Genomic DNA, 23,755 nt, shown 5'->3' with positions numbered 1-23,755 from the left:
TCTCTCTCTCTCTCTCTCTCTCTCTCTCTCTCTCTCTCTCTCTCTCTCTTATTTATTGTCATAGTTTTAAATTTGTATCTTGTGTTACATTGAATTCATAAATTGCACATTTATTGTTTGATTATTCAATTCACCCCCTCTAGGGTAATTTTATTTTTTATCAGAGCGATGTCTCTATATTTGTTGAGGTTTAATCACCTTAGAGTAAAGATCCAAATAGACTCAAACAATAATGTGCATATGCTTGAAGGTCAATCAACTACTAGACCTCCTTTATTTATCGGCAATAATTTTGCATATTAGAAGGCTAGGATGAGAATTTATTTGCGATGCATTGATCTTGACATCCTAGAGATAGTAGATAAGAAATATATTGAAAAACCTAGCAAATACATGATCGAGAATGAAAGGCATGTAGCTAACCTTAATGTTAAAGTCATGAACGCCTTGATTTGTGGACTCGCTCCAAATGAGTATAATCGAGTCTCCATGTGTGCAACCGCACACGAAATTTGTGAGAAACTATGTATCACTCATGAAGGAACTCCTCAAGTCAAAGAGTCCAAAATTAGTAGCCTCATACATGAATATGAGTTATTTAAAATGCTTCCAAATGAGTCAATTGATTCCATGTTTTGTCAATTTACTAACATTGTTAATGAATTACATGGCCTTGACAAGGTGCTGGAGAACCAATAGAAGAACTACAAAATCCTTCGCTCTCTAACGCCAGCATGGGAGCCCAAAACTACGGCCATTGAGGAAGCCAATAATCTTACGACGCTTACACTTGATGGTCTCATTGTCAAACTCAAAGTTCACGAGAAGAAGATTAAGGAGAAGGAGGAAGAACTCCAACGAACAAATGAAGAGCCTTCTCAAAATATGAAGACTATTGCGCTCAAAGGAGCAATTAATAATGACTCCTCCTCCTCGGATAGTGATATTGATGTCTCTAGAGAAGTGGCTCACCTCTCTAGGAGAATATCAATATTGATAAAAATGAATAATTTTTTTAAAAATTACTCTAACAAATTCCCCTCTCGTGTAGGTAAATGCTTTGAGTGTAATGAACCGAAACATATAGCAAAAGATTGTCCCAAGATAAAAGAGAAATACATGAAGTACAAGAAGAAGAAGGCGATGTATGCGGGATGAGAGGAATCCAAACCAAGTGATTCAGATAGTGACGAAGAAGCCGCCAAGATTGCTCTTCATGATCCAAACATATGCTTCATGGCTCATGAAGATGAGGTACAATCCGATATCGATGATGAATCATTTTATATGCAATGTGAGCTAGGAACTGCTCTAGAAGAACTAAATTTTGAATTTACCAAATTAAGAAAAGAACATTCTTCTTTCAAGAAGTTGCATAATTAATATGACTCAAAATTTGAGCAACTACAATCCTCACTAAATGATGGCATAGCCTTAAAAGATAAGATAATTGGGGATCTTGATTTTGAAAATAAACAATTAAGATCTCGAATTATTAAGAACTAATCATGCTTCTACTAGTCATACTCATCATCACTCTAGAAGAACATGGTATCATAGATCCCATGCCCCGACCTACAAGAAAGATTTCATTTGCACATATTGTATGAAATATGGTCATACTTCCACACATTATAGGATTAGAGATAATATTAATTATTATGGGTTGATGTGGGTACCTAAGGGTATCAAGAGTACTAACATCCAAGAACTCAAGATTTGGGTACCTAAAGCTTCTACCACTTGTTTACATGTAGAGAACGTCTCGCACAAGACGTAGAGAGATTTGGTATCTTGATAGTGGTTGTTCTCATCACATGACGGGCAATAATAATTTATTTACAATCCTATCAAGGATGGAAGGATGCAATATCTCATTTGGCGGCAGTGAGAAAGGTAAAATTGTAGGTATTTGTGTTATTGGTAAGAAGCGTTCTCCCATTATTGAAGATATTTATTTAGTAAAAGGAGTTAATCACAATCTTCTTAGCATTAGTCAACTTAGTGATAAATGTTATGATATTACTTTAAAATCGGATAAATACATTGTTAGTCTTAACGACAAAACTATTTTTGCTGCCCTTAGAAAAGCTAATGTGTATATTTTTTAGATGAATGTGCTTATAGATCAAGATGTGAAATGCTTTGCCACGGTAGATGGGAACCCTTGGATTTGGCTCAAAAGACTTGGACATGCCCACATGATATTAATTTCCAAGCTATCAAAGAAGAACTTGGTAAGAGGTCTACCAAGCCTAACATTTGTTAAAGATTTTCAATGCGAGGAGTGTGTCAAAGGTAAACAAGTCAAAAACTCTTTTAAATCCATAAATGATGTATCCATCACTAAACCCTTACAACTACTTCATCTTAATCTTTTTGGTCCTATGCGTGTTGCCTCACTAAGAGGTAAACACTATGTATTTGTTATAGTTGATAATTTTTCACGTTTTACTTAATTTTTCTTACAAATAAAGATGGATGTTTTGAAGAATTTTCTATTTCTATAAAAAGATTTGAAAATAAAAAGGATTTGATAATAAAAAGGATTTAAAAGTTGTAAAAATTCGAAGTGACCATGGTGGTGAATTTCAAAATAAAATTTTTAGTGATTTTATGACCATCATGGTATTACACATACGTTTTTCGCTCTAAGAACACCACAACAAAATGGTGTTGTTGAACAGAAAAATCGTATCATACAAGAGATGTCACGTACTATGATTAATGCTTTTGATTTGCCAAAAAAATTTTGGGCGGAAGCCGTCAACACGGCTTGCTATGTTTTAAACTGTTTTAATTAGACCTATTTTCAAGAAAACACATTATAAACTTTATTTTGGCAAAACTCTAAATATTAGCTATTTTCGAATTTTTGGTTGCAAATGTTTTATTTTGAACACAAAAGACCACCATGACAAATTTGATTCAAAGATAGACGTAGGGATATTTTTGGGATATTCATCAAAGAGTAAGGCTTATAGAGTTTTCAACAAACGAACACTCGTTGTTGAGAAATCTATAAACATTACCTTTGATAAAAATAATGATGATTTACAAGATGTTATGCCTAGGGATGATGATGACATTGAGGGAGGATTGGAACTTTTGCAAATAAATGACAATCTCTCATCGGTTGCACCAAAAGATTAAGAAGGATGACTTGAACCTAATTAAGAAGAACTCTCCAAAGCATGAAAGTTTACACCGCATTATCCTAAGGAGCAAATCATCGGAAGCCCATCAAAAGGATTTTTGACTCGCTCAAAGGCTATGAGTGAGTGTGGTAATGTTGTTTTCTTATCCCAAATTAAACCTAAACGTGTTGATGATGCTTTGAATGATAAATTTTTGGGTTTTAACTATGCATAATGAATTAAACAACTTTCGAAGAAATAATGTTTGGAAACTTATTCCTAGATCTAAAGATTTTCATGTTATTGAAACAAAATGGGTTTTTAAAAATAAACTTGATGAATTTGGCATAGTGACTAGAAATAAAGCTCGTTTAGTTGTCCAATGATACAATTAAGATGAGGACATTGATTATGACAAAACTTTTATACCGGTTGCAAGATTAGAGTCAATTAGAGTGTTTTTAGCCTTTGCTAGCTTTAAAAATTTTAAATTATTTCAAATGGATGTTAAAAATACTTTTTTGAATGGGTTTATTGAAGAAGAGGTGTATGTCAAGCAACCCACCAGTTTTATTGATCCACTATTTTCTAATCATGTTTATCGGGTACAAAAAGCTTTGTATGGGTTAAAACAAGCTCCTAGAGCTTGGTATGCTCGCCTCTCAAGTTTTCTCATTGACAATAGTTTTTCAAAATAAAAAAATGATAACACTCTATATGTTAGAAAAACAAAAAATGACTTTATTTTGGTTCAAATTTACTTCATTTTGGTTCAAATTTATGTTGATGATAATATCTTTGGTGCTACTAATAAATCATTGTGCAAGAAATTTTTAAAGGTTATGCAAGAGCAATTTGAGGTGAGCATGATGAGAGAGCTTACATTCTTTCTTAGTCTCCAAGTCAAACAAACCAATGATGAGATTTTCGTGTCACAAAGCAAATACGCTAGAGAGGGGTTGTCAAAAATTTCGTCAAATTCCAAGCACGCACTAACTCCTATGAGCACCTCCATCAAATTGGACAAGGATGAAAGTGGTGAGAAAGTAGATCAAAAGCTTTATCGATGTATGATTGGTAGTTTAATTTATCTCACCGCTAGTAGACCGGATATTATGTTTAGTGTTTGTGCATGTGCACGTTTTCAAGCTTCTCCTAGAAAATCTCACTTAATTGCGGTTAAAAGAATTATTAAGTATATAAATGGTACTATTGAAATTGGTTTGTTTTATTTAAAGAATATTAATTTTGATCTTTATGGTTATTGTGATGCTGACTTTGTCGGATGTAAAGTAGACCACAACAGTATCAGTGGCACATGTCATTTCTTAGGCAATTCACTTGTTTCTTGGTCCTCCAAGAAATAAAATTATGTTGCCTTATCCATTACGAAAGCGGAATACATTGTCGTCGGCTTATATTGTGCACAATTATTATGAATGAAACAAAATTTAGTTGACTTTGATTTACATTTTCATGATACAAAGATATTTTGTGATAATACTAATGCAATAAATATTTCAAAAAAATATGTTTTACATTCTAGAACCAAGCACATAAATGTACGCCACTATTTCTTACGTGATCATGTAGAGAGGAAAGATGTATCCCTTGTTTATATTGATACTAAATCACAATTGGCGGACATCTTTATCAAACCTCTTAGTGAAGAAGATTTTTGTCGTATAAGAAATGAGTTAGGCATGTGCATCCTTTGATTGATTGTTTTGATGATTTTTGCTTGCTCTTGGTTTTTGGTTTAACATTTTCATATCTTAATATTTTATTATTCGCACTCATTGTCATAACATGTTTGAACACACAATGATACTTAAAGGAGTGGTTGGGAGAGACCGTGTCAATTCCAAGAGGAGTGGGTTGGTAGTAAAAAGCCTAGGGAGATGTCGTAAATCCAAACACTTGAGGAATGTGACACGGGTAGGCCAACACTTAGAGAAGCACCTTGTGGGTTTTACAACATGTATATCGATTTTTTAACCTCATTTTAATGTTGACAAAGGGGGATAAATATCTCCTCTCCTTGTGCATATAGATAGGGGGAGAGTCTTATAGATAGGGAAAGCAACTATCTATAAGTAGAAATTTCATTTTATTTTTACTCCTTTATAATGATGGTTTGTCATCATAAAAAAAGGGGAGATTGTTAGGTCTCTTGTTTTGATGATGATTTACAAACCCCATTATATATACTAATTGTTTGTTGAGTGATATAATACAAAATGTATTTTATCAAGGAATTGAGTGTCACAATTGGAGGATGGATGGAACTTGCGCCGTAACGATGATATCCAAGGAGGTGGAGACAAGTTGATGAAGAAAAACTATCTAAAGAGCAACGTATACAAGTTGATGAAGAAAAACTATCTAAAGAGCAACGTATACAAGAGGAGCTTCATCAACAAATTAGAAAATATCGAGCTTTAAGAGTTGTATACATATGTGAGCGATATTTGTATTTTTTTACTTTCTCTCTAGATCATAATGTAGGCAAGAAACAAAGTAGATAATATTTGAAGCAATTGTGGTTCTCACACACACACTTTTAAAATCACATTTTTGACCAATTTTGAAAAATGATAAGCTTTTATTTTTAGGAAATGATTTTTTAAAAATTCCTTTTCTAACATGTTTATAAACATTTTTCAAAGTTTGACATTTTTTGAAATTTAGTTGCTATTTTTAAAGACACATCAAAAATCAAATTTTTATTTTTGAATAGGCTATGTTCATGTTATCAGTCGACTGAACAGTGTTATCAGTTGACTGAAGAAAATGCCTGGAAAGTGCAGAAAGTTTTTGCTCAGTCGACTGATGAACCATCAGTTGACCGAAACAGGTCATCAGTCGACTGATGAGTTCATCAGTCGACCGATGAAGGTTGAGTTGTCTGTAACGATCAGCTCATTAACCGACTGAATAGTACCATCAGTCAATTGATAACATTGTGACGGCTAGTTTCTGAGTTTCTAGATTTTGCGGGATTTTGGGATTTGTTTTGGATTTGGGGTATTGTTTTGGCTTCCTATATATATCCTACACCTCTCTTTAGCTTAGTAACTAAGCAAGCAAGAAAAATTCTTTGAGTTTGTGTTTATTGTGTGTTTTGAGCTTAAACTCTCATTCTTTTCAATTTCGGATTTACACTTTCAATACATACAACCCCAAGCTTCATTTGTAATCTCTTAATCCTTGCCATAGGGGTGTTGTAAGAGAGATTTTTTTCATTTTATTCTACTGTGTGAAGAGCTTGATCTCGAGGAGATCAAATTGTGTACTTGTGAGATCTTCGGGGGAGATCGTTGTGAAGAAGTTCTGATTTTCAAACTGGATGTGTTTAGTGGATTACCATCGAGAGAGATGATCAGGAACATAGGTCGTGAGAACCAAACCTCGTGAACACATCGGCGTGCAATTTGGATAACTATTCTCTCTCACTTATTTATTGCTATAGTTTTAAATTTGTGTCTTATGTTGCATTGAATTTCATAAATTTTATATTTATTGTTTGATTACCCTATTCAACCCCCCCCCCCCCCACGCGAGGGTCGACCTCCGCGTTTAGCTGTTGAAACGCGAGGGTCGACCTCCGTGTTTGGCTGATGAAACGTGAGGGTCGACCTCCGCGTTTAGTTGTTGAAATGTGAGGGTCACGTTTGCCTTTGGAGATGCAAAGATCGTCAATTTGTAATTTCTGTGTCACCTCTGCATCAAGTATTCTCATAATACAAAGGTCGTCATCTTGTAACCCCTGTACTCTGGCTTATAAAGATGTGAGTCATCAAATTATAACTCTCGTCTGTTGTCATGAAAATCGTCAGACTGTAACTTTTATCGTCAGTGTTTTGCGAGAATCACCTATCTGCAGTAATTTTTAGACAACCTACAAACACAGACTGCAAAAGATCAGAAAATATACTCACTGCAGTTCTATTTATTCAAGGAGTTTCAATCAATCTAGTGATTGCAGAATGTATAAGAAACTCAATCTCAATCATGTTCATACTAAGTCACCGTAGACCAGAACTTAGATTAACTTCGCATCAGATCTTGCTGGCAAAAGCAAGACCTTCCTTCTTCAGTAGTTCAAGGTCCTGGACCGGAGGCTGGACCTTTGCTACTTTGGCTATCGCCTTGTTTTCATCAGGAGACCCAGATTCCAAGAAAGCCCCAACGATTTTACTATCTTTGATCCAATAACTACCAAACTTAGGCTTAGCGGATGCAGGATCGCTGTCACCAAAAAGAATTGTATCTCCCACATTATCACCATAGAACTGCCATGAGAGATCAAACGACCGAGAGTAGAAGAATGGAAGGTAGTCGTATTCCTCGATTGTTTTCCCTTCTTCATTTGCCTTGATTGCCTAAATTGTGAGAGAACAAAAAAATAATTAACTGAAGAATTCAGTATAACAAATATTATTAACTATAGAAAAAGAAATACCTTCACAGCTTGCTCAGCTGATTTTCTGGAATGATCAACGTGCTCTACTCTCCTTATTTCGTTGTACATCTTCATTGGAAAGGTAGCGACATCACCCACAGCATAAACACCAGAAACATTTGTCTTGAAGAATCCATCGGTCTGTAGTTGTGAGATATTATGTCAACTCAATGGGTAAAGAACCAAATCAGACGGGACTTGTAGAAATCATAATATGCTTAGTAGCATAATGCTTCATGTATGAAAGGAAATTAAATTAAACCATGATTTGTCTACTTTAAAGGCACCTTCTAAAAAAACTCATCTTGTGCAATGATTATGATAGTTATGATCTATAGCCTTCATGCTATCTCGTCAAATGCTTGGATCTTAACGTTCAGGATGAAAAAAGCTGGATGTTGTTAAAATACAATTGAAAGAAACCAAATGAACTGACCTTAATTCCACCTTTCTCCTCTTCAACTTGGCCTTTGAAAAGTGTAACAAGTGGTTTTGCACCGACACCGACAACAACAATATCGGCATCAAGCACCCTACCATCCTTCAATTTCACTGCTGTCACCTGATTTATATAGAGTATTAATCATCTAAGTACAAGTGGGAATTTCCATCCTGATGAAACTTCTCCATCATTTAATGTTATAAAGAACTTACATCCCCATTAGAATTAGAGTCAAATCCAACAGCAACTGTTCCCTTAATTATTTTGACTCCTTTGTTGGCATAATAGCCCTCATAGAATGCAGCAATTTCTGGAGTGAAAAGCCGAGGCACTGCAAGCAATAAAACATATATTAGGATCCAAGGTATTATATTCAAGTACTCACAGAAGGTCCTTACGAGAAAATTTTGCAAAAGTCTAAAAGATATGAGTTACAAACGGCTAAGCAAACTTGAGTACCAACCACAAAACGAACTGGTCAGTTGATTTTACATTTAAATAAGAGAATTCCAAGAAACCACTAAACTGACCGGAGCTAGCAAGCTTCCAATGGTGGACATAAAAGGATACTTACTGCACCAAGGTTCAGGATACACCATCGTGACATCAAGATTATTAATTCTCAAAGCAGCGGCACATTCAAGTCCAATGTAACCTCCTCCAACAATAACAGCTTTTCCATCCTTCTTCGCTTGTATTGCTGCTACAAGCTTATCAGCATCATCGATCTCTCTCAAATAGAATATATTGTTTGCATTTGCTCCTTGAACACCAAAATCACTTAGTCTTATCACCTGAATTCCACAGATAACAGTAAGGTAAGTAAAGGAAAGAAAGGATGCAAAAAAACAAGGTATTGATCAAGACACAGACGGCGTATTTACAAAATCAAACCACCAGATAGTTAAGAAAAAATTAAAGGCTTTAGTAGGCATGAGAAAATAAAGAATGACAACTAATCACCTTTCTATGAGCATATTAAAACTAGAATTTGTTTGGCGCTAAGAAACAATCTAAAGCAAATCTTTTCACATATTATCTTAGTGCATACCGTGGAGCCAGTAGCAATTATCAAGACATCATAAGTGAAGTTTGTACTGGATGCACTGGTCAGAGTCTTGGAGGCAAGATCAACTTTAACAATCTCGGTACTGAGAATCAGCTCAATACCTGCATTCCAAAGAAGTAATGCTTAGCTTTACGTTATCATTTACATATAAACTACTTTTCTTTCTTCCATAGATGTTCCAAATTTTATATGCATATATTAGCAACTGGATGATAGCTATCCAATCAGCTTCACTACTTGTCCAGCCAGCGTGACGGTAATATGCATACAGCCAGTGATTGACTGATTTCTCCTTCTTACATGCACAAGACTTACCCCATATCACTACAAAACTAATTTAGGTAGATATCTTTCTACCCACTACTGAACAAATTCCTTTTAATAAAATTTCCCGATGAAAAGCTCATGTGCACAAAGCTATCATGAGAAGCCTGAAACCCTTAAAATTCAAAAGTCTGTAACAATATAAATCATCTTTAAACATTAAATGAAAACAGAATTATGAGAAAAAATAATTTTCACCACCTTTTTCTGTGTACCATTCAGGAAGTAATCGCTCTCCCCCACTACCGACACAAACATGAAAACCTGGAAGTCTTGCAGCCCCTGGTAAAAAAACAAGATTCCGCATCAGCACAACCTCCTCAAGTTAAAAAACAAGTAAAGCATGCAACATTGACATATGTCGTATTTTCCGGGTTCATGTTTAAAAAAAATGACACTTCCAAAGAAATATAAAAGATAAGTACGCTATACAATCAGCGCAATATGTTAGGTGTAACTTTAACAAGAAACAACTTTACATGACTTCCAACTTATGCATTTCTTCTTTACCTTGGTTGTATGGTTACCAACTTGCTCTTATAATGGTTAGCCATTGAGATACTTACAAAACTTTTATGCCCATTTTTTGTGGTTGGCTGCATTAGTCCTATTCATCCATTCGGTTCTAATTTAGTGCATCTCCTTCATTACGTTAACTATTAGTGCATCTCCAAATTCTTTTAGATCTATCTCTAGATCTCTTTGCCCCATTAACTATAAATGATATAGTAATATGAAAATAAATGTTTCACTGGAAAATATAACCAAGAACTGCATTTGCTTAAAATGTTTTATCAGCATAATTCATACAGGAAGATCTCAGTACGCTTTATAATACACATGAACCTACCAAGTGTGCTGACACAGACACAAAAATCCTCACATGTCGTGTGTGCGTGTGTGTGTGTGTTATCAGCATAATTCATACAGGAAGATCTCAGTATGCTCTACAATACACATGAACCTACCAATAAATAGTGTGCTGACATAGAAACCCAAAAATTCTCACGTGATGTGTGTGTGTGAACAGTAAACATTAAGAACATGACAATCACTCATTTTGATTATAACTTATAGAACCTACCTTGAGGGAAAAGGTATGCCTTGCTAAGTGCTGGACGTTCATAAGGAGCAACCTGAAAGATTGGAGGGGGAAAAGGAAGAAGAAGAAGCAAATGGTGATACATGCTCAGAAACATTTAAAGTACAGAAGATAATTAAACTTATCAAACTTCCAAACAATCAACCACTATGTAGATAGACAATAAGAAAAAAACAATTATATATGTATCACTCAAAGTTTAGTAGTTAATACTTTGTGAAGTCAACTTGAGAACTCTCTAGGTTTCTCATCAAAGACCAATAATGTCAGTGTCTTCATAGATTGTTCACAGCATAATTGAAAGGACAAACAACCAAATTACCCCTTAAAATGTTAACTCTCAACTTCCCGAAGTGACAGTGCATTTTTTGCACTTCTTCATGGTATTTTATAAGTTTTCCCCCCACCCCACAAAAGCTATTTTTTTAAAAAAAATCCCAACTACTTCACCCCAGAAGTTTTTACCCTTTAACTAATTTCTGGAATTTAAAAAATCATTTTTGGTTTGCAGAAAATACAAAAAATGCCAAAAACGCAATCATGTCATCAATCTATAAAATATTTGATTGTGAGCTAAGAAAATGAACACATTGGGCCCATACACATGTTTTAGGACGAAAATAGGTAAATGGATAATTTAGGTGGGGAGTTGAGAGTTCACAATACTTTATGGAGGATTTAGTTATTTTTTAATAATTTAAATACTATACGTCCCATCTTGGAGCCAAACTTACGGATATACCAAGCGTTCATAAGACTAAACCTAAAAGAGTAACTTTACTCTGCAGCTTATACTATTGAAAGTCACCAAATCATTCCCATAATTGCATAAATCCTTCTATTCAGCATGGTTTTAAATATCAATTATCGGAGATTTATCAGACGAACAAAATCCATATCGAATACCGAATACGGGGATATATCCGTGATAAGTAGTATTTATCAGAGTGTCATTTTGGATGGTGTGCATATGTAATAAAATGTAATCTAACCATACTAAATGAATTATAAACATATCAGACAAAGTCGAGGGCATCCGATGCGTCAATGGAGAGCAATGTTGATGTCGAAGTTCATACTTGAAGTCTAGACTTAAACTTGAAGTCTTAGAGTTGAAGTTGATGGAGAATAAGTGTACAGATGAAGAGGGAGAAAAGAGAAGGGGATAAAGAATGAAGGAAGGAGTCGAGGTCGATGGACAATGGAGGAGGGAGTTGAAGTTGATTTGTGGTTTTAGGGCACAGCAACAAAGGGGGGAGAAACAACAGAGAGGACGTGTTAGGGCTAATTTAATTAAGAAAGGATAGGGTCTGGTTTTAGTGTTTGGGTGAATGAGGCTGGGTTTATAGTGTGTTGGTTATGTGCCCATTGCCCAAAATCCGAAACCAATCTAAACATAACTTGTGCGATAATTCTAATTTTTTGACTGACAAACTCGGTCAATATATCACTTTATCGCCAATAAACAGCCCAAAACGATAACCAATATACATTGCAATTATCCTAGCAGAGGGGTCAAAAACTGATAACTCGCCGATAAATCGATATTATCGGCCGATATTTAAAACATTGCTATTTGATCAAAACGAACTGAAATTTTTGATCTTATCTACCTTATATGTCTAGACTGGAGCCTACACAAGATCAAAATGTTTCCGACAGAAAATAACATGCAAGTAAATCTTTCCTCGGACGCAACGCATGTTATTATTTGACTATATACTTATAAAGTATGTGCATTAGCAATAAAGAAATTGAATCAGATTACACACTTATCATCAAACATAATGCTACACCCTATTTCTACCAAGAGGCACGTTGACTGAAGAACACTAATCAACAGGTTAGTTGCTAGTTGGCACATGCCATCATATTCATTTTCCTAACGCCAACTTCTGTATCTAGTAATTTGATGTTATTGAGCAAGGTTTTAGCTTCAGCATGTAACAGGAGATGCATATAGAAGACCTATTGATAGAAACAAAGGAGAGAGATTGCATGCCAGCACAACAGGCAACATATCAACAACGCCACATTTATCGTCTTGGTCAATTAAGAGTCATCCGTTGTTTATGGCCTCCATCCATTTTTATTTATTTAGGTCTCACTCCACCACACATTATTCCATTATTTACAGTCCTATTGCTCCTCGCCCTGTTCCATCAACCACCTTGCCCGGTTCTTTTTCATCTTACCCTTTAACTTAAGTTACTTCCACCTTTTGAGGACACTCATTTCTCATCTTCTGTATTTCTCAGCACATTACCACTCGTTTCTGGAAACAACATTCAGAGAAACCAACAGGCTTATGAATTTATGATAAAGTTTCCTGGTTTATTATAAATCTGAACAAATGCTTTCTATCAAAATTGGCTTTTCCTGTTTTATGCCAGATTAGCAAAGAACAAAAATCTGGTGCAAATAGCATTCAATAAATTACTCCCTAGTCCCCAACTTCCATTGAATCCTTGATAAAGTATCACGACACAGATTGTGTTAGTATTTGTTTGTAAAAACAAGATAGTCTCACATCGGACATTTGAGCATTCTTTTAGAGGTTTAAAAGCATTTAATGATTATTGGGCTTTGATAAATAGATAAAAGTATAGGCTTCTAGTGGGTAGCGCGAATAATGCGCGATTTTAACACGATTATTAGTCGTACTTAGCATTTTGCACGCTTGCCGCTGTCGCTTAAATATTCTAACTTTTTTAGTATATATATTTTGAGTACATTATTTTTTATTATTATTTTAAATTTTTGTATTTATCAAAATATGAATAGACAAGTCACTGTTGAAAAGTGTGTTTTTTTCCAAGGGGTATTTTGAAAAGTTATGACTGTTGGAAGCACATTTTCAAACCTATAAATAGTTTATGAATTCAGATATCTTCACTTCACTTCTTTCTCAAAACTTTTCTCTAAAAAAGATCTGCAATACTACAAACTTGTTTCACAAAGAGTTTGTGAAAAATTCCAGATTTGCTTGCTGGAATTTTCATTTTGTTGTATCCAGGGCCGGCCCCGAGCTTTGGGTTGCCCTAACCCAATCCAATTTTGATTGCCCCTTATATTAAAAATTTGGTACGAACAATAACGATAAAAATGAATACATATAATACAATTTAGCGTTCTATATTAGGCTCAAACTGATAATATTCTCATGCAAAATCAATATTTATATAAGAAGAGATTACATTTGTACTATAATTCCCATCAAAGAAAAATACTTCTCCTTGAATTCTTTGAAGCAAATTCTTCAATTAAGTCATCATACTCAAGTTTCTCTAAGTATTCATTTTCAATTGATATCATTGCAGCAAATTCTTCAATTAAGTCATCATACTCAAGTTTCTCTAAGTATTCATTTTCAATTGATATCATTGCTAATCCATTCAATCGTTCCTGTGACATGATAGTGCGAAGATAACTTTTTATCAATTTCAACTTGGAAAAACTTTTCTCCGCCGTGGCAACCGTAACTGGGATAGTTAACAAAATCCGATAAGCAACTCATGCACATTGAAAACCACCATCATCCCAATAAGATCTTATGAAGTCAATGATGTCTATTGATTTAGTCACTTCCTTCGACAATATTGTTTGCAAAGCTCGTAGGTCATTGAATAAATATTTCCCATGTATATCACATTGTTGGTTGTGTTCTAAGTATCTTCGTAATTTAATGCAATGTTCCATTAATTTTTCTTCACCAATGCTCATGAACTTTGCATTAAACAAAAAACCGAAGATTTCTTCATAGAGCTCGAATTGTTCAAAACGATCTTTGAGTGATGTAAGAGCTTGATCAATAATGTGGAGGAAATAGGAAACTCTAAAATTATCCTCCGGTGATTGACTACCTTCAACATTCGCTTCCACATCCTCATCAAAATGCTTCTTTCTACGATCCACTCTTTTTATCGGAAATGTCGGATCGATACCAACATCATTAGCAAGTTCATTGGCTTCTTTCATCGTGTTTTCAAAACCATCTTCCCTAAACTTTTGAAAGAAAACAATAAGCTCGTTTATTCTTGTAATTGTATCCTCCAAATTCATCTCTTCTTGTTGAAGAACTTTGCTAACTCGATTGACTTTATCTAAAATCTTATACCAAATACACAAGCTAATCAAGAACTCAAAATCCTCCAAAGCATTTTTACACAAGCCTTTAGCTTCTGCCATCACAATGTCCTCTTTAGAACTATTTGCAATTTCAATCAAAGCGTCTCTCAACTCCGGTGCTTGATATCGGATTGCTTTAACACTTTCAACATGACTTTCCCAACGAGTAACCGACAATGGCTTTGGTGTCAGACCTTTTACATATGTTTTAAGAACATCCCACCGATGTGTTGATCCAGCAAACAAATTGTAAACCTTTTGCACATATGCAAAAAAAATTCTAGCTTTGACACAAGATTTTGCCATATCACATAGTGCAAGGTTTAAGCTATGGCACTCACATGGTGTATAAAAAGCTCGAGGATTTATGTCAAGAAGTCTTCTTTGTACACCTTGATGTTTACCTTTCATATTTGATCCATTGTCATAACCTTGACCTCTTATATCATCAATGTTGAGATTAAGTTCATTCAAAGTATCTTCAAGTTGATTGAAAAGCCCAAGTCCCGACGTGTCATCAACCTTTATAAATCCAAGAAAAAACTCTTCCACCTTGACTTGATTTGTATCTTCAATATCCACACATCTAATGATAATTAACATTTGCTCCTCGTGGCTTAAATCCGGCGTACAATCAAGAATAACTGAAAAATATTTTGCTTTTGAAATTTTGTCAAGAATTTTTGCTTTGATCTCATTGGCCAACAAAATTATCAATTCATTTTGAATTTTATGGCTAAGATAATGGTTCTGAACTTCTTTATCTACCACACGCCGAACATGTCTTGCATAATTGGATCGAATTCTGCAATGAACTCTATAAGTTGACAAAAAAGTTCGTTGTTCTTCTCATAAATCTTCTCATTAGTTCCACGAAATGGCAAACCATTTCGAGAAAGAGTCTTCACAACCGCAATGATTCGAACTAGTATCATCTTCCAACGAGCTTTCTCTTTGTCAATTTGTGCTTCTATATCTTTATCAATTATTGCCTTTAGTTTTAGTCCTTTTTGCAAGTCAACCCACTTCACAACATTTGCACAATGCTCCGGACTACTTTCATGCTCTCTAAGCTTTGTAGAAAGGTTATGCCAATCGTCTATTCCATTCTCCGCCAAATTGGTTGTCATTGGTTTATTTTTGAACAACTTGCAACAAAAACAAAATACCCTATTCAGTTCATTTGAATAGACAAGTCATTTCCTTTCATGCTTCTCGCCATTTGGAAATTCACGGATGTAATATTTGGAAGAAAAACTTCTATTTCTCCCACTCTTCTTTTCACTTGGAAACTCATCATTTTTCTTTAAAATCTTGATAGGACCACGTTGAACTATCATCACCCTCTTAGTATCATTTATACTTCCCCACAATCCCGGATCATAATTTACTTTCACATCTTTCTCAAGATCAAGTATGCTTTCATGAACATTTTTATTTACAGGCTCTTCATGATCTTCATCACTAGCTTCCTCCTTACGACTTCCATTTGCATAAGTGACTTTATAATCTTCATTCATGGGCTCCTCAATGACCTCATTCATATTTTCACTAATATTGGTAGTGGCACTAGCTTCTTCAACTTGACTCAAAAGAAAAGAACGTTGTGTTTTTGCTTTGAATAGCTTAGAAATTGAGCCATGTAGTGATTTTGCCATTTCATCTTAACGTTGCTTGACTCTTCTATTATGAGCTCCAGAGTTTCGTTTTCTAATCCTTACTCGGTTTTTGTCATCTCTCGTCATAGTGTATTGTAGTCTGTAAATATAATTATATTACATATATGAAATCACAATCAACTAAACTTAGCAATATCAATGAAGGATAAATATAGCATTATTATAACTCCCTTCACTCATATGAAAACAGTATGAAAGATAAAAAGATGGGTTAATACTTGCGGACAGACCCCTTATCTTCAAGAAAAGCATCACCAATAAAATTGACAGGTTTAAAATTAAAAATTTTCAAGGGTTACTTGCGGACAGACCCCTTATCTTCTCAATTGCCCAATTACAATATCATTATTATTAAAACAAACCATAATTTCATTCCAAAATATCATAACCCCTAATTTAATTCTTCAACTAAGATTCAACCAAGATTACCCCTAATTTAATTCTTCAACAACTAAGATTCAACCAAGATTCAAAATCAAAATCTTAATTTCATTGCAAAACATAAAAACCCCAAATTTATGTCCAAAAAACCCTGAAATTATTTAGTTAAAAAAATTTTCGGTAGGGAGGAGAGGAGCCGCCGACGGCGGCTCGGGAAGGAGGACTGGAGGAGAGGAGGGTTTTTTATTTTTTTTTCTTCTTTTTTTTTGAACGGGAGCTGCGGGACAGAGAGTCAGAGACGGGGGAAATTGGATTTGGGAATGGCTGACGGAAATAAAGGTAGGTCATTACTAGAGTTCTTTACAAATATAACCCTTAACATTTTTTTCATAAACGCCCTTTTACAATGCCTACTTTAAAAATAAAAGAAAATTACAGTTTGAGGGGTGTAGGAGCGCTCGGGATGGGTTGCCACTCGGCCCTGGGTTGCCCCAGCCCCGGGGTTTGGCGGGCTTACCCCAGGGCCGGCCCTGGTTGTATCCTGGAAAGAAATTTTGTATTAACCTGAAGCAACTTTGAATTTAAAATGAGGTAAATATTTCTTTAATGAAAGTATTTCACACCTCAGAAATTCTCTCTCCTTCATTATTTTACTAACAATTTTAAAGGAATATCTCTGCTACAATGGAGTCCAAGTCAATCAAGGTGATGAATCAAAACATGATCATACTGGACCGATTTGACGGGAATAATTTCTCTCATTGGCAAGACAAGATGATGTTCCTTCTTACAACATTAAAGATCTCCTACATCCTCAACCCCAACCTGCAGTCTATAGAAGATCCAAAACCAAGTGCAGAAGGGAAACAACCTACTGAGGAGGAAATAGAAGAAGTCAAGAAGCAAAAGGCGAAACGGGAGGAAGTTAAAGTGTTTTGTCGCGGTTATATTTTGAACATACTTCCAGACCGGCTGTATGATCTTTTCACCAGGATAAAGTTAGCAATAGAAATTTGGAATGCACTAAAATTTAAATACCAAACCGAGGAGGAACGTACAAACAAGTATTTAATTGCTTAGAATATAAAATTGTTGATGACAAATTTGTCCTAGAGCAAGTTCATGAATTGGAGGTTGTGGTTAATAAGATTCATGTTCTTAAAATAGTTATTTCAGAATCTTTTCAAGTTGCTGCAATTATTACAAAACTACCCGCATCTTGGAAAAATTACTCGAAAAAGCTAATGCATAAAACTGAGGATATCTCTTTGGAACAGCTTCATAAAAATCTTCGAATTGAAGAGGAGTCACGCTTACGTGATTCGAAAAATTCTGTCCAAAATGATTCTAAGGTTCATATAGTGGAAAAGGACGAATCTTCTATGAAAAATAGGAACCTTCAAGTAAAGAAAAATGGACAACACTTTAAAAAGAAAAAATTTCAGAAGAAAAAGGGGCCCTGTTTTATTTGCGGAAAGCCTGAACATTTTGCTAAAGAATATCGTCATAAAAATAATAATAATGCAAAATCAAAGGTTTGTGCAAATATGATAGAAGAGAATCTGGCCGCTATGATTTATAAAATGAGGAGTTGTTTCTGGGATGCTTTTTTCTGAAGAGTTTTGTGCCTATTTATAGTGGCTGAAAAAATATTATGTACTAATTTTATATTTTATTTTCTTGTGGTGGGGCCCGCCACTTTATTTTCTTCAAACTCTGCCTAAAATTTTGCTCTGGGACGATGCCTAAATTTAGGCAAACGTCTCTTTCGACTTGTGGGGCTCACCCCTTTTTAATTTGTTAACATTTTCGGCTAACAATCTCTCACTTAAATATTTGATTGAATATCAATCATATCTTCACACAATTTTTGGTTGCATCATCCGTATGTTTTGTACCTTTGGCGTCTTGCACTGCCCTCAACGTTCTCAACGAATGTCATATGAGGTTACACACAGCCTCACCTTCTCGAGCGGAACTGATTTGATCAGCATATCAGCTGGATTGTACCTCGTATCAATCTTCACAAGTTTGAACTCGTTCCTTGATTTGTCATCTCCGTATGGCATGATGTTTCACATCAACATGCTTGATCCGGACATGAAATGCGTCATTCTCTGACAAGTGAATGACATTATGACTGCCGCAGTGGATGAAATACTTCTCAAAACTTGCCCCAAGCTCGAGAAGAAAAGCTTTCAACTATAGCAACTCCTTTGCTACCTCTGTTGCAGACATGTACTCGGCTTCTGTTATCGACATAGCCACAATATCATGTAACTTGGATCTCTAATTTATCGCTCCACCACCCAAGATAAAGATGTAACCGCTCGTGCTCCTTCTTGAGTCTATGTCCCCAGCATAGTCTGCATCATAAAAACCCTTTAGCTGCAAACCGCATTGTCATACTCAAGACAAAGGTCGGACGATCATCTTAAATAGCGTAGAAGCCACTTGACCGCACCCAAATGGTGCTTCCCTAGATTGCTCATAAAACGGCTCACAACTCCCACTCCCTGAGGAATATCTGACCTCGTGCACACCATCGCATACATCAAACTCTCGACAGTAGATACGTAGGTATGTTGACCATGAACTCATGCTCTTCAGCAGTCTCTGGTGCTTGGGTCTTTCATAGCTTGAAATGACTCGCAAACGATGAGTCTACGGGTTTAGCTTTCTCCATGCCGAACTTTTCAAATATCTTCTCAATGTAGACCTTCTGAGACAACCTCAGTCTACATGTTGATCTATCTCTGATAAACCTCATCCTAAGAATCGGGTTTGCTGGACCCAGATCATTCATCTCGAAGCACTCGGAGAGACGCCCCTTGAGTTCCTCAATGTGAACCAAGTCGGACGCAACAATCAACATGTCATCAACATAAATCAAGAATATCACATAGAACTCGACATACATCTTGATGAAAAAGCAATGGTCTGTGTCGCATTTGAGAAAACCGTTCTTCTCCATAAAGTTCTCGAACTTCATGTATCACTGTCGTGAAGCTTGCTTCAGGCCATACAAGCTCTTGCGCAAGCGACACACGAGGCCATCCTTGCCTCGTTCCTCGAAATCTACTGGTTGATGTGTATAGATATCCTCCTCCAAATCTCCATGAAGGAATGATGTATTCACATCCATCTACTCTAGATGGAGATCTCGAACTGCCATAATGCTCAGCATAGTCCGGATCGTGGTCAACTTGACGACGGGACCGAAAACATCAAAATAGTTTATCTCTGTTTTCTGCTCATAGTCCTTCACTACAAATCTCGCCTTGTAGCGTCTTTGTTCATCGGCTTCATCCTTGACATGATAAATCCACCGATTGTGAAAAGCCTTTCACCCTCTTAGAAGCTTTACGAGCTCCCAAGTCCTATTTTCGTCAAGAATTTCATTTCTTCCTCCATGATAGACTCTCACTCACCCCGAGCTTTGCTGGTTTGCTGTACCTCCTCATAGCTCTCTGGCTCATCATTGTCAGTCAGGAGAAGATAATTCATGGTGAAAAGGTACCTCTCTAGCACCATCTGATTCCGTAGAGCTTTACGAACTGCGATCGATAGCTCTGTTGAATCATGCTGCTGTGCATCCAGTGTGTTTTCTTGGTCTCTGTCTTCTATGTTGATTGGTATATCACAGTCGTCCTCACTGTAAGCAATATCTAAAAAAAGAGGAAAAGATAGTTAGCTCTCACTCCTCTTTGATCTTGTACACTACATCCTCATAGAAAACGATGTCACGACTGCGCACCATCTTGCGCGAATCATGATCTCAGAAATGGTACTAATACTCATCTCCTCCATAGCCGATGAAAGAGAGCTTCTTTGACTTTGGATTAAGCTTTGACCGGTCTGCAGGATTGATCATGACATAGGCGTCACAACCAAATACTCGTAACTGCTTTAGCTTCAGCTTTTTTTAGTCCAAGCCTCTTTAGGCATCACATAATTAAGAGTCGCGGATGGCCCGCTGTTGATCAAGTATGCAGCAGTACTCACAACATCGGCCTAAAAACTCTCGGGTAATCTGGAATGGATCTTCATACTTCTGACGCGTTCCAAAATAGTGTGATTCATACGAGGTACAATCCAGCCGATATGCTGACCAAGCCAGTTCCGCTCAAGAAGGTGAGGCTGTGTGCAGCCTCATATGGTCTCCGTTAAGAACGTTGAGAGACGTGCAAGATGTCAAAGATATAAGACATCCGAATGATGCAACCCAGAATAGTGTGAAGATATGATTGATACTCAATCAAATCTTCAAGTGAGAGATTATTAATCAAAAATATTGACAAATTAAAAAGAGGTAGGCCCCACAAACCGAAAGATACATTTGCCTAAATTTAGGCATCGCCCCGGAGCAAAATTTTAGGCAGAGTTTGAAGAAAATAAAGTGACGGACCCCCACCACAAGAAAATATAATATAAAATTAATACATATTATTTTTCCAGCCACTATAAATAAGCACAAAACTTTTCAAAAAAATTATCTCAGAAACAACTTCTCATATAAAAGAGTGAGAAAACATAGAGCTTGTGAGAATTTTTGGAGAGTATCTTGATCAAAAGAGAGTTTTCTCTTTGATCTTTTTTTTGTAACCTCGAAAAGAAATATAAAGGAATTAAACGTCGTCGTTGCACCGTGGAGTAGCTCCGTAAGAATGAACCACGTTATATCTGTGAGTACTGTGATTGAATTTGTGTCTACTGATTTTATTCTATGATTCCACATTTCTTTTATATGAGGAGTTTTTTCTGGGATGATTTTTTCTGAAGAGTTTTGTGCCTATTTATAGTGGCTGAAAAAATACTATACACTAATTTTATATTATTTTTTCTTGTAGTGGGGCCCGCTACTTTATTTTTTTAAAATTTTAACTAAAATTTTGCTATGAGACGGTGTCTAAATTTAGGCAAACATCTTTTTCGGTTTGTTGGGCCCACCTCTTTTTAATTTGTTAATATTTTCGACTAACAATCTCCCACTTGAAGATTTGATTGAGTGTCAATCATATCTTCACACAATTCTTTGTTGCATCATCCGGATATCTTGTATTTTGACGTCTTGCACGACCCTCAACGTTCTCAACGGAGGTCATATGAGACCGCATAGAACTGGCTTGGTCAGCATATCGACTGGATTATACCTCGTATCAATCTTTATAAGCTTGAACTCGTTCCTGCTTTGCTATCTTCGTATGGCATAATGTTTCACGTCAACATGCTTGATCCGAGCATAAAATACATCGTTCTCTGACAAGTGAATGACACTCTGACTGTCGTCGTGGATGAAGTATTTTTCAAAACTTACCCCAAGCTCGAGAAGAAAAGCTTTCAACCATAGCAACTCTTTTGCTGCCTTTGTTGCAGACACGTACTCGACTTCGGTTGTTGATATAGCCACATTATCCTATAACTTGGATCTCCAACATGTCGCTCTGATGCCAGTTGTTAGGATACACGCCAACAAGAACGTCTCGAACAGAGATGCAATACACACCCAAACGAACGTGGAATCACAGAATAAAGTCAGCGGACACATATTCAATCACAGTACTCATAGATGTAATATGTTTCACTCTTACGAAGCTACTCCACGGTGCAACGACGACGTCCAATTCATTTATATTCCTTTTCGAGGTTACAAAGAAAAGATCAAAGAGAAAACTCTCTCTTGATCAAGATACTGTAATACTACAAACTTGTTTCACAAAGAGTTTGATGGAAAATTCTAGATTTGCTTGCTGGAATTTTTATTTTTTGTTGTTTCCTGGGAAAGCAACTTTCAATTTAAAGTGGGGCAAATATTTCTTTTAAAAAAAGTGTTCCACACATCAGAAATTCTCTCTCCTTCATTATTTTACTAACAGACTGATTAAAGAAACTCTTAATAACATAAAACTAATCCATCAAGATAGAACAATCGGTACGAAAAGGCAGTCTTGAGAATTGAAATTCATACCGCTTCCTTGGATATGATTGCCAGCTCGCCTGGGTTCAGACCTAGCTTCGAAAACTCCCGAGCTGCGTATCCCTACAAAACAAAACAAAACAAAAATCAAAGGATCTTTTATCAACATTTCCATGAACAAAGAAGATCGTTCAGAATCCGAGATTTAAAAGAAGAAGTTAGATCTGAACTCACCCCAGCGACTCCGCCGCCGAGGATGATGTACTTGAAGTGTTTAGCGTCCGCCATGGATCGATCGATCGATCTATCGGAATCCAAGAAGAACGTTGAAGATGATGACGATGGTGAAGATTATGAGAGAGGATTATTTATTTTCTTTTATTATGAAAGAGGCTGCGGGCGATTTGGTGGCATTGGCTGTGATTTTTATTGGGAAGAAGACAGGGTTATTATTCCACTGTTGATTACACGCGGCAAAAGTTGGTCCGTTGAGTAGCCATGATGTCTCACCGGCCACGAGGGCATTTGATATTAATTTACTAAACCCCCTTTTATGTCAAAAATGTTTATTGGCCAATTGGGTCCCGGCAGTCACTCACGGGGTAGGGGCGGGTGAACAAAAGGGAGGTGAGTAAGTTGAGGAATTTATTTTATTTTAATACTCTAGAAGGATTTGGAAAAAGTCAGTGCGTTATTGCCAATTGTCATAATAGGGTTGGTGCGTGAATGCACTTCTGTTTGGGCGTGGCCGAGTTAGGTGTCGGATTTACCGCCGGACCCGAGACTCGGTATTACTATCTGCTAGCTACAACCTGTGCTCAAATTACGTAGGAATGTAGTTTAAACCCTTGGTCTGTGCATTACACAATGCTCAAGGGAGGGGAAAAAAAACAGTACATGCTTGGCTCAAAGAGTTGAGGTGTAGAAGTTGTAATTTTCAAAAGAAGAACAAGATGGTACCATCCACACAACTCTAATTCAAGAGAACAACAAGGTGCACCATATTTAAAAATAATAATAATTATTAGTTTTTCTAACGAATGCTTTTGAACACTCGTTAAAAGATGAGAGAGAGAGAGAGAGAGAGAGGTGAGAAAAGAAATTAGAGGGA

The 23,755-nt window shown here is 36.1% G+C and overlaps 1 protein-coding gene across 1 annotated transcript; it reads right to left on the bottom strand.

The window, feature by feature from the left end:
- On the bottom strand, positions 7,062-23,073 carry LOC109836737 (monodehydroascorbate reductase-like). Its single transcript, XM_020404726.1, has 10 exons — positions 22,879-23,073; positions 22,696-22,767; positions 10,522-10,573; positions 9,639-9,719; positions 9,096-9,214; positions 8,619-8,838; positions 8,257-8,375; positions 8,039-8,164; positions 7,603-7,743; positions 7,062-7,522 (listed from the first exon to the last, which is right to left on the bottom strand). The coding sequence occupies exons 1-10, from the start codon at positions 22,930-22,932 to the stop codon at positions 7,199-7,201; spliced, it is 1,308 nt and encodes a 435-aa protein (XP_020260315.1). The 5' UTR covers positions 22,933-23,073; the 3' UTR covers positions 7,062-7,198.

The sequence above is a fragment of the Asparagus officinalis genome, chromosome 4, assembly GCF_001876935.1.
Source record: "Asparagus officinalis chromosome 4, Aspof.V1, whole genome shotgun sequence".
Classification (NCBI taxonomy): Eukaryota; Viridiplantae; Streptophyta; class Magnoliopsida; order Asparagales; family Asparagaceae; genus Asparagus; species Asparagus officinalis.
The sequence above is the reverse complement of the archived record's forward strand: the minus strand, read 5'-3'. Positions and strand labels throughout refer to the sequence as shown.

Excerpts from the sequence above, each read along its gene's own strand:
- LOC109836737 (XM_020404726.1), bottom strand. The coding sequence starts at position 22,932 with ATGGCGGACGCTAAACACTTCAAGTACATCATCCTCGGCGGCGGAGTC. Across the intron at positions 9,215-9,638 it reads TGAATGGTACACAGAAAAAG|GTATTGAGCTGATTCTCAGT; the intron begins GTGGTGAAAATT and ends TTTGGAATGCAG. Across the intron at positions 8,165-8,256 it reads ACTCTAATTCTAATGGGGAT|GTGACAGCAGTGAAATTGAA; the intron begins GTAAGTTCTTTA and ends TATATAAATCAG.